Source organism: Nasonia vitripennis, chromosome 2 (genome assembly GCF_009193385.2).
Source record: "Nasonia vitripennis strain AsymCx chromosome 2, Nvit_psr_1.1, whole genome shotgun sequence".
Classification (NCBI taxonomy): Eukaryota; Metazoa; Arthropoda; class Insecta; order Hymenoptera; family Pteromalidae; genus Nasonia; species Nasonia vitripennis.
This window is the reverse complement of record NC_045758.1, coordinates 18,909,609-18,926,424: the sequence shown is the minus strand read 5'-3', so window position 1 is coordinate 18,926,424 and position 16,816 is coordinate 18,909,609. Positions and strand designations below refer to the sequence as shown.

Genomic DNA, 16,816 nt, shown 5'->3' with positions numbered 1-16,816 from the left:
AACTGAAAATCGAACAAAATTATTCCAAGTTTTATGAGCCACGCTTGTTCTTTTATCGCTTATCAGTTTTATTGGATGTTTCCAATTGCTAAGCCAAGACCCGATAATTGCACTGCAATCAAGGAAGTATTTCTCATTCAGTAAATTCCGTCTCTTTTAATTTCAGCTCTTATTTTGATACGCATTTCAGAATAATTACTGTAAATTTATTCGAACTTGAGATACGTAAGTCCAAATTTATACCATTCTATTATCTTTATAAAATTAAAAAATACCAAACACGATCTCGATTTTACTATACATAATAGCTATGTTTGGAATAAAATACACAATATTGTACTATGATCACAATGATTTCTTGAGTTTTTAACGGTCCTAGCGATGATAGAAAAGATATTGCAATCATTGCAAAAATTTAAACTAGATTGTAATTACAAATGAATAGGGACATTTCAAAACTGCCTCAATTTATATAAATTCCACTTTTATTCTCATTATTATATAAAAGCAAAGATCATCTCCTGCGCTTGTCTGAGAAATTCTATTGTGATGGGTAAGAGGAGGCCTGAAAAAAAAACAACAAGTCGGAACTTAATATATAGATAGAGAACGCGCCAGCTAGTAAACGGCAGAAGAGCCTCATTTCCTGTCAGTCTGCTAGTAATGATTTCGGGGGCAAATTGTCGAAGAAGAGAAACGGTCTTATAGGGACAGTACTCTCGCGCTTTACTGCAGACATTTCATTCTTCAGCATCAGTGTTCGTGAACTTCTATAAGAGCGACGGTTGCTCCTCTGACTATAGGACTAGGCACCAAGAAAATTGGTATTAAAGCGCGAACTACTAGATATTATCGCACAGTAAATAAATTTTTTTCAATTGCAATTATGCAAGGAAAGTAATTTAAGACAAATAAATAATTAAATATATTTTAAATCCGTAATTATAAATACTCATTATACCTTTATGCATTATATTGACCAAGTTGGGATAAAGCTGAATGTGATATAATAGTTCCATAATTATAAAGTATACTATTTTTATTTCAGCGATCACGCTCAAATGATGATGTACAATTTCCCGTGGCAATTAGAAGTACTTTTACGTTTTATTAAACATTTTTTCAAGTCTCATAAATTTTAATTCATCATGATTATTTTATCGGAAGGGTAGATAATAGTGAATCAACGAATATGTACCTAAAAAAGATGGTGAAAAAATAAAAAAATTCAAATTTTTTACTCGACTTTTAGCTCGATATTTCATAAACCATGAAACTTTAAACGATAAAAACTACTAACTGTATAAATCGTCGCTCCCTACGAAGACTAGCACAGTTTAAATTTTCAAACGAAAACTAGCACAACTCACGTTTTGCCGCAAAGAAAGACAGACAAACCTCAAAGTTTTAAAAGGTTTCGGAAATTTTTAAAAACAGTGAATAATTTTAAAAAATGTTTGTAAAAAATTATTGTATTTGGGGAAAACGATTTTAAATTCGGTAAAAAGTTGTAAATTGTGAATATTTAAAAATGTTCATTAGGGACAGTTTTCCTGGAAAAAAAAATCAGCTATACTGGACAAACGTTTTTGCTTTCTCCCTATAATGAAGTTTGTTACTGTTGTGCATAAAAATCGGAAATAGTTTTGTCCATCAAACAAAAAGTACAAAAACTTATAGATCACCGAGGTAAAAGCAATTCCAATATCGAAGCAATAAGGCTGAAGGAAGCTACGCCCAAGTCTACGAATTAAAACCCACTCATACAAGCGGGTAACTTGACTCATAATCAAAATGTAAGAAAATACTATCGCTGCGCCAAATCGAGACGATGAAGCAAAGCGAAAGAGCACGGCATTCTCATAAAAGTTGTCCTGCAGCAGTGAAATTAAATTTCAGAAGGTGTAGAAAAGCAGTTTACACGACGACAGTGCATATAACAGAAGGAGATCGCGGAGGAACGAAGGAGCGAGACGGATCGGAAAAGAAAAGAGCCAGTTTGCTATAAGGTAAATGAGAAAGAGCAAGTAAAAGGAAAGCGGGACGAAGAAAAGCAACCGGAGCCGAGAACAAGCCCCAAAGGAAAGCAGATTAAATTAATTACCGGACTAATTAAAAAGCCAACCTCTCCGAAAGAAAAATATACTGGGTGCGCGAAGCACATACATACTTCGGTCGCGACGTCGCGTCACGGTCGGCGCGTCGTCGGCCGCGATGGGAGCGCGGCAAGTGTGTTCAAAAGCACTCATTCGCTATGTTAACTCGCATAAAAACGCAGCGGAGAACGGCTAATAACTTTACCTTTGGAGGGTCTCGCTCGACCGTTTTATTTTACAAAGAGTGCGCGAATTGTCGCTCTCCCGACTCCTCTGGCCTTGCCCGCTGCAGCAGCTCAGCATGGGGAAGCAGGACCTGCAGTCAATACTGTGTTTCGCATTTCGAGTGCTTCAAAATCCCAGACACGAACGAGAAACCTCGCCTCTCTGCGCGCTAAAGCTGTGACCGCGGGCGCGGGCATGTGCGGGGCTAGGGGCGGGGGGAGGCTCAACGAGTCTATTATATACCGCTGCCCAGTGCACTCCTCCCCCCCCCCTCCCACGGATTCCAGTTCGCCATAGTTTTGTCGGACTTTCAGGAATCGGGAAATCCCAGTCAAGTGTGCTGCGAGCTTTTCGTTTTACGTGACTGTCATATTTAGCCCGAGCCGTCGACAAACTTTTCATGCGCCGATTCGTAGATTATATAGCATAAGTATTGAGAATTTTATCGAGAGCTGGGCGCCTCATCGACGTGTATAGGTATTATTCATGGATTTTGAGTCTTATTCAAGCGTCGCATAGACGTTTATTCATCAGCCGCACTGTACGTGAGTTTGCTTTAAATTCTGCTGAATGCTTTATTATATTTGAATACCGTTCTCGTTGACTCTCATTTTGTCGGTTCGACAAAAAAAAACATGCTTTATTGGAACCAAGTGCGTTCAAAGAATTAAAATCGGTATGAATCGCAGACTGGAGTATATTAGTTATAAATATGTATGAGTCCTTCGAGGTGCGAAGATATATTTAATTAAATAGGTTTATTTGATCTCTTTGAGTATTAAATTAAAAATAATTATCAAAATTATAACTTATATGTATAAAATTATATACATTTTTTTGCATTCGTTGTTCATGGCCCACGTAGTCGCGCTAAAAGACTCTCATTTTTACGGCACTCGATAGTCAGTTGTCTAACGGCTACGACATATTTCCGCTGTTGTTCCATCAGACTAAGTAGTTGACAACTAAGAGCATCTCGCCGAGCAGTTTCTTCCGCGCAACGTTTCTTTACCTAACGAATAAAAATGAATTAACTTCGATTTTATAAGAGTTCATACATATCATTAAAATATGTATTTGCAAAATAATACCTTTGCTTTATTGCGTTGCACCCCGTCAACAATGAGTTCAAATTGTTTAATAAATTGTTCTTTACCGCTAGTCGAAGCCATCGCTCTGAGAATATGTTACATTTATAGTATAGGTCTTATCTGCCATAAATTACATGAAGTACTCATGCCTAAAGTAATAAAATCAAATATACTTACTCATAATAATTGTCTTGAATTGAATTCAAAAGGGATAATTCTTTGCTTAAGTATAATTTTTTGTCGTCTAAAGTATTATACAAGGTATAATACTGTTTTGTTTCTTTGTGTTTTGCTGACACTAAAATGCAATAATTTAATAAAAATTTGATTAAATTAGTCGCGTTTATACATATAGTACTTATACTGCAATTCAAATATTTTACCTTGATTGTATAATTCCATAAAACGACGCTGATACTGAGTGAGTTCCGATCTACCCGGAACATCATCTAGTTGCCTTGTTAAAGTAGCAATAGCTCGATTCTTCTTTGCCAATTGAAGTCTTAATCGATTGACAACTTCTTTCTGCTCGTCATATTCGATAACTCTGTCCGCTTCTTCCCGAGGTTCACCAGCTTGTACTCCCTCCACGAGACTATTTAAAGTTTTTAAATCCTGATGACATTGATCACGAAATTTATTTTCTTGGTCTTTTAAACCATCATGCACAATAAGAAGTTCTTCCAACTTTTGCAATCTCCTGAAATAAATATCAAATGATGCATATATTTCAGTTTTTTATTCAATTTAGCTAAACTTCGTGGTCATTTAAGTAACGTTGTTTTTTTACTTAAGTGATGTATAATTTTATAGGAGGGGGGGGGGGGTCGATTGATTGGACAAAAAAATAAAACAGATGTTTCATTCGGTGGGCCCTGATATCCAAGATACAAACATATCTTTGTTGATTTTATATGCATGCAATGTATATGTATGCATATTACAAACAATGTATGTACAATACGTATATGCGTAAGCATGACCATTAGTGAATATCTTAGTTATCCGAGCCCTTTATACGAAGCTGTAAAGTACGTGTTCTATTTCCTAATTAAATGAACATTTTCCACAGAAAGGATAAGGATCAACTCTCTGAATCAAATGCAATTTTTTAAATACTCTCTTATCGTTTCTGACTGTTTATAGAACTTTGTAGAATGAATCAGTTTCGGAGTTTCATATTTAAATGATTACCAACAGAGATAAAATGTTAAATTTAGCAAAATTAATGCATTATGCAGTTAATGAAAAACGATGGGAATGTCTATTGTCTCACCCTTTATTATCTTGTGACTCTATGCCTCTCATTTTTTCGAAAGCTTCATCAATTGATTGTCTTCTCTTTCGAACCATTTTTATTTTTTCTACTATTTCTGTTAATTTATTCTTCAAATCTTCTCTATCTTTAGTCATTTTTTGAGCTTTACTTTCAAGAGCCAATTTTTGTTTTTCTAATGCAACAGTAGCATGTGCAGCAGTTGACTGTTTGTTCTAAAATTGGTATAAAAAAAAATTTTATTTCTATTAAATCAAAATTTAAACTGTAACAAACAATTTTTAATGCATCACAAACCTCAAATTCAGAATTGGATAGACTTGCATACTGTTCCGCTGCCTTAGCTACCTCTTGTGCTTGAATATTAACAATTTTGCCAACAATATTCGAACTTACACGACTCTGATGAATTTAAAAAACATACAGAAATTATATTTTACATATATTATAAATAATGTATATTCTACACTTGTTTTCAAGCAAAATAATATCTTACCGTATTGTCATCGAACTTGGACAAATTTTTCATAAGTTCTTCAACTATTTTCTAAAAAATAAAATTTGTGAAAAACATGTTTTTTTGCAAAACTTAACAAAATTATTATTATATGAAAAAACAAATACGCCCAATACCTTTTCTTGAATTTTCCTTTCGATTATTTCTTTTGTGATTTCTTTGTCTTGAGACAAACTATTTGTCTTCATATCTTGCAGTTTATTGATTACGCTTTGTGGTATTTGTAAAGTTTCACCATACTCTAGCAATGCATTACTGACTATAGAAAATTCATCAACAGGTACGGCATCCTTCTGTTTAAAACGTCGTCGTGGTTCATAGGCTTTCTATAAAAGAAACGATAGTAAGTTGCTTTCAAAAAGTCACCTACATATAAAAGAATAGTAAGTGGACATTACCTTAATTAGTTTGATATTTGCAATTAGATCATCATTATCCATTTTTTCAGTTTCAGATCGATTGTTAATCGAACCATGCTTTTTATCAAAGTGTGTAATTGCAAATGAACGTACATATTCAGCCATTTCTTCACGCATCTTCATTGATTCATGCACTAACCACTGTAAATAAAATACATAGAAGTTATTGTAACGCAGTTCTAAAAACCCAAAAAGATTTGATTAATATTTCTTTTCTCTCTTTAAAAAAGTGATAGCTGAATGTTGTGAAACCGTTAATAAAACGATTTGATTGGTTGAATAACAAATATCCGGTCTGAATATAGTCACGATTTGGAGCTTGCGACCTCAAGAAGATCAAGGGGCCACCACAGCATGTATATAGATATACTGCCAATGTTAATTTACGCGACCATTTGCTCCTAACTTCAGGAGAAACGAGGGCTTTTATGACTTTAAAAAAATTACAGGACGTAGATGTCGGTACAATCTTTGCTCGGAAGTGAGCTGGACATCATGCGTCAACGGGATCCTGGAGAAAAAGATACTTCAAAGTACGCTTTTCTTTCGAGCGTCTAGCCTCGGCCAAAATAAACAATAAATGATCAATCTGATCTAAACCAAAATATTTGACATATCTGGAAAGTATATTTTAAGTATTCTTTTCCCTGGGATTCTGTTGATAAAAGCTGTCCAGTTCACTTCCGCGCAAAGATTCTTATACTGACAACTAGGTCCTATAATTTTTTGAGAGTCATAACAGCCCTCGTTTTTCTAGTAGTTGAAAGCATGTAATCAAGTAAATTGACATTAGCATAGTATATCTATATAAATGGTGTGGTGGCTCCCACGCAAAGCGCGCACTAGATCTAGTTAAATATGGTTTTTCTCTTTAAAGAAGTAATGAGCGTGCGACCTGAATATAATTACGATTTTGAACTTCCAACCTCAAAAGTATTAAGGGCATGCCCCAGTCCTGTTTTATCGACCCTAACTTATTTAGATTCCACTTTTCGGCGAAACGTCTTGGTTTTTTATTGCAAGCTTTATTCAAAAAGTTATATTGAACAGAAAAACCGTGTTTCCAGCTCCCACATCCCCTTAAGCGCGCAAAGCACTCACTAGCTTTAGATAATAGGTTAAAAAATAATTCTTTATCCCTGAGAAATGTATACATACAGGTAAACACTCATAGTATTTACCTGCATAACTGGAAAAATATGTATACAATCTAATCCTTGTATTTGATGAGGTTCTATTCTGTGAGGACAGTTCATTTTCGGCAACATGACGACGATTTTTTCCGTTAATGCTCTGAAAATAATAATCAGCAATAGTTTGTAAGAAAGAATATATTATTGGCTCAATAATATAAAAATATGAAATCTTACATCTTTTGACCGATAGTGAGATTTTCTTGAAAAAGTAGGTCAACGTCGACATCAAAATAACACGATTCTATGCACCATGTCATACCCCCAACGATCTGTGCCGAAATAGAAACAAATTTTTTTTCGAAAAAAATTCTAATATATGTAAAATAAATCTAATACAAACTATAACGAAAAATAAAATAGCATGAATTGATCGTGCTAATTATCGCATCACAAAATAAATAGTCTTATTTATATATAATATAAATAAAGAAAAAATCAAGATCGCGCTTAACTCTTTAAATATATTTTATAACTGTTTAAATAGAAAAAAAGATATGATAAATCGCTTTGAATTAATATAAGTTTTTGATAATTATACAATAAAAATTAAAAAAAAAACTACGAGACCAAAATCAGGTTTTTTTACACAAGATTTTTTTTTATATTTCAAGGACTCTTTTTAAAAATGTTTTCATTTTAACTATAATAAACCATAAATTATATGAGCAATGACAACTAAAATTGCGAATATAACTATACACGGCATATTGAATATAGTACACTCCATGGATAAAGCAGATTTCTACTAAACTTCTTGTACCATTATATTAAAGTTTTTGAACACATACCTTATCAAAATTTGCTAGGCCTTTGATTCGTGCCCTATAGTAGCCAGCCGAAACCAGCATTTCTATAATTTCTTCTAATTTTACAGTTTGCTCTTCATCTTCACGAACATCAACCTGAAAAGGGAAAGAGATTATAAAATATAAACATACATGAGCTCAGTGTAATTAACAAATAAAGCGATGATCACATCATTTGATTCCGAGGATTTTAAAACTTTTTTGCTCACTTCACTAAACATTTTCAATCAAGAAAACTTAAGAAAACCAAAATATCACAGACATATTATGACAATATACACCGAGCCCTGCAAGTATCTAGCCTTAACTGAGCCACATTCTCATATAGCAGCTATCTACAGCCCAAACCAACGCGAGCGCAGACTGCAGTCCTCACTCACTCCTCAGTCGACAGTCCTGCCCCTGCGGTCTGCGCAGACTGTAGAGCGGCAGAGTCAACGGAACGTCAATGTAGTTCTTGCGTTTCCCAACAGAGGTAGACAGTAGCTCAATTATGTTGATTTTTGTGATGACCCTATCATATATATATATATATATATATATATATATATATACCACGGTTCGCGGTCGGAGTGTCGGAGAATTAATGGAAGCATGATGCGCGCGCGCGGAATTCGAATCGATGTGATTCGTGTTCGAAAATGAAGATTTGTGTGAAAAACAGAAGTTGCTTTTAACAGGAGCTTATCCGAGATAAATACCAAAGGTAAAGTTGAAGATAAGTAGGACTTAGAGTATTGTTCTAAGTCTTGCGTTTATTGAACTCTAGATTACAAAACTGCAAATTGAGATGCGAGTCGAAGCGCGTGTCAAGCAGATCTGCTTCGATCTTCTCTGTTCTGAAGCAGCTGTCCTTTGCACTCTCCTCCCCCGCAGTATCTTATGGGCCCTAGATTGAGGTGTAGGTGGCTGGTGTGGTGGAATGGTTTCATCGTAATGCCTGTAGCTGAGATGCATTTTAACCTAATTCTGCTGCGCCTGGATTATAATATACCTCATTCGTGCTTTGGCCTCCATTTTATTGTTACTTAATGATTTCTTTCGCGTATCCATGATTTTATCGTTCATAGTCTTTTGAGAGACGAGTTATAATCTTACATCCTACTAGTGGTTCTCTATTGTTTCCCGAATTTTTGGATTTCTGTGTCTCTACATTTTGAATCTCGCGCGCTGCGCCTAAGGTGAGCTTGAGTTAGCCGGTACGTGACATTTTATTTAAATCAAAGAAACAAAAGCCAGCTTTAAGTAACTTAATTCAAGACTTGATTTAATACAAAATATAATGTTAATAAAAATATCGTAAAACGAAAGAAATCCGTTGCCGATTTAGTAACATATAACTTCCGCGCACAAACATAATTTATTGCATGCATTTAAATTGTACCCATATCGCACCACTTACAAATTATTTATTTCACGCATACATCATCATTCCAACATTTAAAATTGTATTATGAAATATAATTACTCTTATTGAATATAATAAATTATAGTATAATATAATGCTTTGCTGTGTTAGCTGCTAGCTGTGACATGCATTGCAATCAAAGATAAATTATATCGCGAGTCTATTACTAAAAAATAAATATTCAGCATGAACTTCAAGCCATAAAAGGTAAGTTTCAAATCTTGATGTCTATCAAATCTGTCAAATCACAAAGGCGATTTGATCATCTTTCAAAATTAAAAAAAATGCGTGATCACAATGACTTAACACGACATACACGTCCTACTTCACGACGAAAAAGATTAGTTAACAGAGTAAATATAACTCTGATACTTTGACCATCTGTGCATCTATACACGTTATTGATAAAAAAAAAAAAAAAAAAAAAATCTGTGTATAAATTTAAGTACTCAGCATCCATGACTTGCGGAGTGAAAATATGTATGCACATTCCTGTTTTACCGATCGACAAAAGTCGTCTGTATCGAGTTTTTCTTGAACAGATCTCTTAATTCAGTAGTAAACAGACCGTTCAACGGTGAAGTCATTTCACGATTTCAGCTCCGTTTGGTCTTGAGTGATGTAACTCATTGTGACAATTTACGCCTGTAATTTGAGACGCAACTAGATATATAGTTTTGGAAATAGTGATGTAAGTATAATATTCAGTTAACTGATTTATACAAACATATTTGTGTATGTTATTTGCCTTATTCTATAGAATAAAATATAAAATACATAAATCTTCACTCATTGATAAATGTGTGAACCGTTTGTTCTAAACTATATTATGCGCGAAATAACTTACATATACTTAACTACAGTTTTGTTTGTAGTTAAAAAATAAGTATTATTTACATATGTATTGTATTTAATATGCGTAAAGCCTTTTGCTTGCCGTCAAATATGCAACTTTTCTTTTCATATCAAATTCAGTCGTACGATCGTTTTAAAACATTATACTTGCACTTTTTTCATTGGTAATCACCATGAAGGTGTTATGTAACGAATTTTAAGTCTGAACTTATCAGTTCACTCCTCATACTTTTCCAATGATTTCATAGCTTTTTAAGTGCCTGGCCTACGCACGCAAAGTCGCATCGATTTATAAATGCCAACTTTCCTCTAGCATTATTCTTTCCTGCTCTGCTCGACAACGTAGATTAGATATTGTAAAGTTCTATTTATAAACTAAAAATTGAAGACATAGAAATAATGGAATGATAAATAATATTATAATTAATATCTTGGATTTTTCGAATCTAGATATAATTTATTATTTATTTATGTTTTGTAAGTAAAAACTTCGCCGAAACGATCACGGAACTACATATATATATATGCATTATCGGCGTCATTAAAGCAAGCGACTTTGTTTGTATACTCTAATAACTCGATTTCCCGTATTACTTATAATAAAGTGTAATAAGACAACTAAATTATGTGTAGGCATACATTATATACTGCAATGTTTAATACAAACATGATCTACATGTTTGCTTTTATTAGTAATTCAATAAGACAGTTCAATATTTGAAGATTAGAATGTTCAATTTAATCTTATCTAAACTTAACTTTTTATTTAAAAACGTTCAGATCAATAAATCAAAAAGTATTATACACTTTTATGCAGTATACCATATTTTTAAATAGCTATATAAAAATATAGTAAAATATAATAATACTACACCACAAAGCTGAAGCTATAAAAAGAGTTTTGACGCTTTTTTCAGATCGCAACTGACAATGCTCTCCACACAAAGCAAAATGTTAACGATTCTTATCGTGCTCGCCTGCAGCAGTCAGAGCATCGATGGGCTAAGAATCTTGGGCTTATTTCCGTTGCATGGAAAAAGTCACTTTGTTATGTGTGAAAGATTAGTCAAACATTTAGCTCAGCAAGGACATCAATTAGATGTCTACAGTCATTTTCCATTTAAAAAACCTATTCCAAATCACAAGGACTTTAGTCTCAATGGCACTTTACCAGCTGTAGTCAATAACATGACGTATGACTTTTTCAAACAATTTCAATCAGTTGACATGGCTGCAATGATGAGCAATGTGGGAAATCCAGTTTGTGAATTGTTAAGCACACCAGTATTTCAAGACCTTTTTAAAAGTTTGGAAAAAAATCAACCTTACGACCTCGTTATTATTGAGGTAAATCGCAATTATATGTCTGTCCGCGCGCATGCGTATAATTATAATAATGCACGAAGAAGACCCTTTCTCATGCATCCAAAGTTAATGTCAAATCGTTTCCTCTCAAGTATAAATGAAAAAGGGTCTTTGCATGCCCTTGTGAAAAACGGCTGACGTAGTTGCACGATATATCCTATTTTAATTAATAATAATTCGACAGGTATTCGTATCAAACTGTTTCCTTGCATGGGGACGTCGTCTAAATGTTCCGATGATCGGTGTAATGACAAGTACTCTAATTGATTGGTATAATGAGCCACTTGGAAATCCATTCAACCCTGCAGCAACACCAGGCTGCTGGTCAGGTCTTTTCCATCCCATGAATTTCTGGGAACGATTAATCAACACAATTATGTATCACATGATATCGGCACAATTTAATTATCATATTAAAGCCCAAAACAAGTACGTTGAGCAACATTTCGGCCACGGATACCCTGATGTCACTGAACTTCCACGAGATTTAGATTTACTACTTGTAAATACTCATCATTCTCTCGATGGTGTACGAGCATTCACCCCTGCGATCATACCAGTTGGAGGCTTGCACATTGTGGACGACGGTGAAAAACTACCCGAAGTGAGTATTGAATTTACTGTATATTACATATTACTCGATTATCTGAATTAGTTGAATCGCTGCTGTAAAATTTGTGTTCTAAAGTTGTACTTCTGAAATTGCAAAAGTTTATTACTTCCGTAAGGATATGTCGAAATAAATTATAGCTCTCTGCATATAAATATTAAAGATTTTTCATAATTATAATTCCAGAAAGTACTAAAGTGGTTAGACGAAAGTAAAGATGGCTGCATTTACTTTTCATTTGGATCAATGGTCAGAATCGAAACATTCCCCAAGCCTATTCTAGCTGCTATTTATGCGACCTTCAAAAATATCGCTCCGGTTCGTGTTTTGATGAAGATAGCCAAGCCTGAAGACTTGCCACCAGGACTTCCGTCAAACGTTATGACGCAATCGTGGTTCTCTCAATTACAAGTCCTGAGTAATGATCCCTACAAAATTTAATCATGATTCAAAAAATGTCGATTACGCTTGCATAATAAGCTAAATATTATCTTATTAATATCTTTCAGAGCACAAAAATATCAAAGCATTCGTCACTCATGGCGGACTCATGAGCACGCAAGAATCACTGTACGCCGGTGTGCCAATGATAGGCGTTCCGTTATTCGGCGACCAACACTTGAATGTGAGGGTTCAAGCGCGCCAAGAAATTGCCGTATTCGTTAACCACGAAGAAATCACGGAGCAATCATTCACAGCAGCTGTCAAAGAAATTTTGAACAATCCAATTTATAAGTAAGTCGCATACAAAATAGAAAATAGTAAGAAAATGACGCATGCGGATATAGTAGACACCCATAGACAAAGAATATAATTTCACCAATATATTAATTCTTGAATAAAATCACTCGAATGCTGCAATGCTGCAACTGCTCGAAACCTGTTTAGCTTAAGTGCCGGGTATAGCTGGTGCTATAGAGGATAAAATAAGAGGATAATACCTATATATGCGATCGCGAATGAGGAAATATTTTGTAATTCACGGAATGGCTGACACTGAACAGTTTTAACGCTTATATATGTATTACGTAACGCTAAAAATGCATTTCTGCTGGACAATTATAGACTTTGTCCATACATTGTATCCGCATCATCTCATAAATCAAGCGCTACTAAAGAATGCTTTTATCATTTTAGGAAAAATGCTGAATCATTTTCCAAGAAATTCTTCGACCGACCGATGAGCCCAATTGACACAGCCACGTTTTGGATTGAATACGTCGCACGTCATGGCAAAAACGCCTTAAGATCGCCTGTAGTTGATATGCCTTGGTGGCAAGTTAACTTGATTGACGTCTATGGCTTTATTTTACTCGTGCTTATAATCATTGGCTACATTATAAAAGTAGTAGTGAAAAAAATATTGAAATTTTGCTGCTCTTCAAAATCCGAGGATAAACGAAGTAAAAAGGCTGCAAAAAAGATTCAATAAGGGATTTAAAGTTCGATATAGTTAAATTAAATAGTTCATCGAAGCAGTGGTGATATATTTTGTAATGTCCCAATAAATAGCATACTATATGTATATTATATTAAAATAGTAACATTTAATTTTTTTTTTTTTTTTTTTTTTTTCATAAAAAAAACGTTCTTTAACCTGTCATATCTGTCATGGTACACGATTTTAAAAACCCTCTTAGATAATAAAAAATGGTGCGTCCTACTGTTAAGTAAGCATACATAAGTGCAGCTAAAAAGTAAAAATACCTTTATAATTTTTTATCAGCATAGGTCTTATAATATAGAATGCAATAAGAAACGTATACAATACGAAATTACTACTATCTAGCGAAATTAGTGCGTTGACTCTATTAAATTTATTAGGTATTATAAAAGGAAATAAATAGCATTACTTGAGCAATGAAGATCTTAAGAGTTCATCACGAGACAATAAGTAGTTCATTTTCGCACCGGGCGATGCTACTGCTAACAGCAGATTTATGCTAGTCAGTGCTACAAAATAATGTACGATGTCCGTGTCGTAAGTCGTTCTTTATGAAACGGCGTTATATACATGCTGTGCCGTAAAGTACAACTCCCTGACATTTGTATCGTAATGTGCTATTTTACCATCTATCCCTATCATATTTTATAATTACATTTACACCATGAATAAACAACAAAATATTGAAGCATCGATGACGGAATAGATACTGAAAGATGTTTGTAGTAGCGGACAATAAAGGATTGAAAAGGTCGAAACGGAAAACAAAACAAAGCCTCTGCAAATCGGTTGATCATGTATTAAATAGATAAATGTATGGTACAATGATTAATAAAATAACATTATACACAGAACAAGTATGCATATGTATATATCTACATTCATGTAAAAACACTTTTCGTTGAGTAACGATCGCTAATATCGCGACTGTGCCTCACCTACGCTCTCACCTCACTCTTTCTCTCATATCTATCTCATCCTTTCTCGGTCTCTCTCCCATGTTTTCTACGTACGAAATTCAGCCCTCTACACTTGGCGCAACTACGTCCCAAAGTGTATCGGGCGGTTGTTCTTGCAAGGCAACGACCACAGGCACTAGATCGAACGTTCGTCACAGTAACAATGTAACTTATCGTGCGCGCGTCAAAATTTGCAGTATTCTGAAAAACGTCGAATCTTTACGTTAATACATATTGTCACCACGACTCAATATTCTCCTTGTGTGTTCATTATAAAATATAGTAGATAATCAAAAACAAGAGATGAATTTCGTTTTTATCCGTATACGCTTGATGCGCGAGCGCGAAAGTAACGCATGCCATGTACTATAGTTTCAAATAATCGTGTAGCAAACATGTACGCGTACACACTACACACACGCGAGTCAATGATCAAGTACTCTTTGTCGATCTGCGGCATCTGGAACTTTTTCGTTGCTTCTTTAAAAAATACATATACAGGTATATAAACTCTATTGTCAGCTTAAAAAATGGTTATTGCTTTCTCATGTCTCAACGACTGCCGAAAAATACATGTTTCACATATAAAAATGAATAGTGTCCGTATTTACATTACAAAAAAATGCTCAAATCAAGACAACCAATAGCCGCGCGCGTTTCTGGCGCCTAGCGTATTCATATACTTCCTTGCTAATAACAATACTGACGGTCGACGTATCGCTCGAGGATACGTCAATGGCTGCAACAACGAAGACTTCATGGGTTAATTTGGAACTTCGCGCAAGATATAAGGATCTCCGCGTCGCCTTGCTCTCGACTGCAATTTTGATCAACAAAATATGTCGTTTCCCATGACCCATCGTTTCCCATGAACATGAGTAACTTACATTATATATCGTTGTAATTTTAGAAAACTGTGTCGTATACACCACGGCTTTTAGCGCGTATTATGATTAAATAACGTCCGAAGAAATTTCACAAATATAGATTCACTTTGAATAAGGGGTAAGAAAGATGCTTTTCGGAATTTTCCTGTCAAAGGCGTTTTTCGCCTGGCTAAAAAAAAATAATAAACAAGCGGACGGATCGGCACGAGATTCCACGCGAAGGATCGCCTGCTATTGTTCAGCTGACTAACTGAGAAAACTTACACATACGATGCACGTTTTTCGCTCGCTCTGCGCGCGTATTCTTCCTTCTTCCTGCGAGGCAAGTTTCGACGAGCTTCCACTCGATGCTACGAAAAACCGACGTCGTCGTTAATTTAGTTTCAATCATAGTGGGAAAAAATGCTGGGCATGCATGAAACGCGTGTACATCGGATCTGAAGGGAAAAAACGGATGGAGAAAGAAAAATGTTCCGTGTGTACACTGTGCGCTTTCTCAGCGGAAGCTCGCCTCGTATCGCTCTACAAGGATTTATTAATGCTACGCTAGAATAACCTTTTCTACGAGATATTGGAATCCCAGCAGGCACACAAGTGGCCGCGGCGGAACTATAGTCTACAGCAAGACATATCGCGGGAGGGTAAATAAACTCAGATCTCAGTAATGGAACAAGTAGTGAGACTGCAAGCAGCAGCTCGGTCTTGGCTACGCATATCACTGTGTATCAGACGGTGGCATGAAGGCACGCGTGTGTTATGGAAAGCTAGCGGCGGCGCATCGGCCGGCGTCCCGCGCACCTACTTGCAGGATGTAGAGACGTTGACGATGACGAGAGCGGAGCAGCAACGATCGGAGCTTCAAGGGCGCTCGTCTGGTTCGGCTCCCTGACTATGATTCCCGCGGCGCGCGTCCTCGGCTCGCCGCGTGCGCGAGGGAGGCACACTGGACGCGCGCTCCGCGAGAGGTCGGTCGCATATACGTTCATATCGCAGGCATGCAGGGCCGGCGGCCGTTAGTGGCCGACGAGCGCGTCGGTGAGGTTGGCCGCGGCGGGCGTCGGATGGGGGCCGGCGGTGATCTCGCCGATGCTGGTGTAGGTGCCGGTGAGCAGGCCGAGGACGCCGAAGGCGATGATGAGGATGTTCTTCCAGAGCCTCCAGTAGCAGCGGCCGAGGCCGTTCTCCTGCTCCCAGACGGTGACGAGCTCGATGATCGAGGGGAACATGAGGCCGAGGGTCGAGAGGCAGAGCGCGCCGACCAGCGAGATGAACGGGCTGAGATTCGGGATGGCGATGGCCATGCAGACGGTGAAGATGACCAGGCTGATGCGCACCGCGTACTCGGCGGCGAGCTTGCGCGCGCCGAACCTGTGCTTGATGTTCTTCCAGATGATCTCCATGGGCACGTAGAACTGCAGGCCGTAGGTGAAGAAGATGGCCGCGGCGATCATGAGCTTGACCGACTGGGCGAGCACGTCGTGCTCGTCGAGGTTCAGGGTGATCGAGCCCTGGGTCTTGTCCTGGTATTTGAGGTAGCCGAAAAAGCCGACGGTGCTGTAGAGCGTCACCACGAAGAACATGCCGATGTTCAGGACTCCGGGGCAGCCGATGAAGTGGGTCGGGGTCTTCATGTTGTTCTCCAGGGGCATCACCTGCGCGCGA

At 36.6% G+C, this 16,816-nt stretch overlaps 3 protein-coding genes across 9 annotated transcripts in view; 1 reads left to right on the top strand and 2 right to left on the bottom strand.

Moving 5' to 3' along the window:
• Nucleotides 1-3,036: 3,036 nt before the first annotated feature.
• On the bottom strand, nucleotides 3,037-8,000 carry LOC100120018 (coiled-coil domain-containing protein 93). Of its 2 annotated transcripts, none has more exons than XM_001603651.6 (13): nucleotides 7,797-8,000; nucleotides 7,609-7,722; nucleotides 6,995-7,089; nucleotides 6,806-6,917; nucleotides 5,604-5,765; nucleotides 5,322-5,531; nucleotides 5,185-5,235; nucleotides 4,986-5,090; nucleotides 4,689-4,903; nucleotides 3,796-4,112; nucleotides 3,590-3,710; nucleotides 3,413-3,497; nucleotides 3,037-3,333 (listed from the first exon to the last, which is right to left on the bottom strand). In XM_001603651.6, the coding sequence occupies exons 1-13, from the start codon at nucleotides 7,845-7,847 to the stop codon at nucleotides 3,172-3,174; spliced, it is 1,800 nt and encodes a 599-aa protein (XP_001603701.2). In that variant the 5' UTR covers nucleotides 7,848-8,000; the 3' UTR covers nucleotides 3,037-3,171. The 2 variants fall into 2 exon arrangements, with proteins under 2 accessions (XP_001603701.2, XP_008205775.1); XM_008207553.4 differs by having other exon boundaries at nucleotides 3,069-3,333; nucleotides 7,836-7,993.
• Nucleotides 8,001-9,577: 1,577 nt separating this feature from the next.
• On the top strand, nucleotides 9,578-14,162 carry LOC100120053 (UDP-glucuronosyltransferase 2C1). The gene is made up of 6 exons (XM_001603683.5): nucleotides 9,578-9,725; nucleotides 10,807-11,236; nucleotides 11,439-11,858; nucleotides 12,051-12,282; nucleotides 12,374-12,599; nucleotides 13,002-14,162. Exons 2-6 carry the CDS (start codon nucleotides 10,820-10,822, stop codon nucleotides 13,294-13,296), a joined length of 1,590 nt encoding a protein of 529 aa, XP_001603733.2. The 5' UTR covers nucleotides 9,578-9,725; nucleotides 10,807-10,819; the 3' UTR covers nucleotides 13,297-14,162.
• LOC100120084 (proton-coupled amino acid transporter-like protein pathetic) overlaps nucleotides 14,085-16,816 on the bottom strand; it is a 26,077-nt gene continuing 23,345 nt past the window's right edge. For 4 of the 6 annotated variants that reach the window (XM_001603710.6, XM_032596861.1, XM_031923606.2 and 1 more), the window contains one exon: nucleotides 14,088-16,806. In XM_001603710.6, the coding sequence (XP_001603760.3) occupies nucleotides 16,168-16,806 (639 nt within the window). In that variant the 3' untranslated portion in view covers nucleotides 14,088-16,167. Of the gene's footprint in view, nucleotides 16,807-16,816 lie in introns of all 6 variants that reach the window. The other 2 variants (XM_008207547.4, XM_031923605.2) reach the window with 2 other exon arrangements.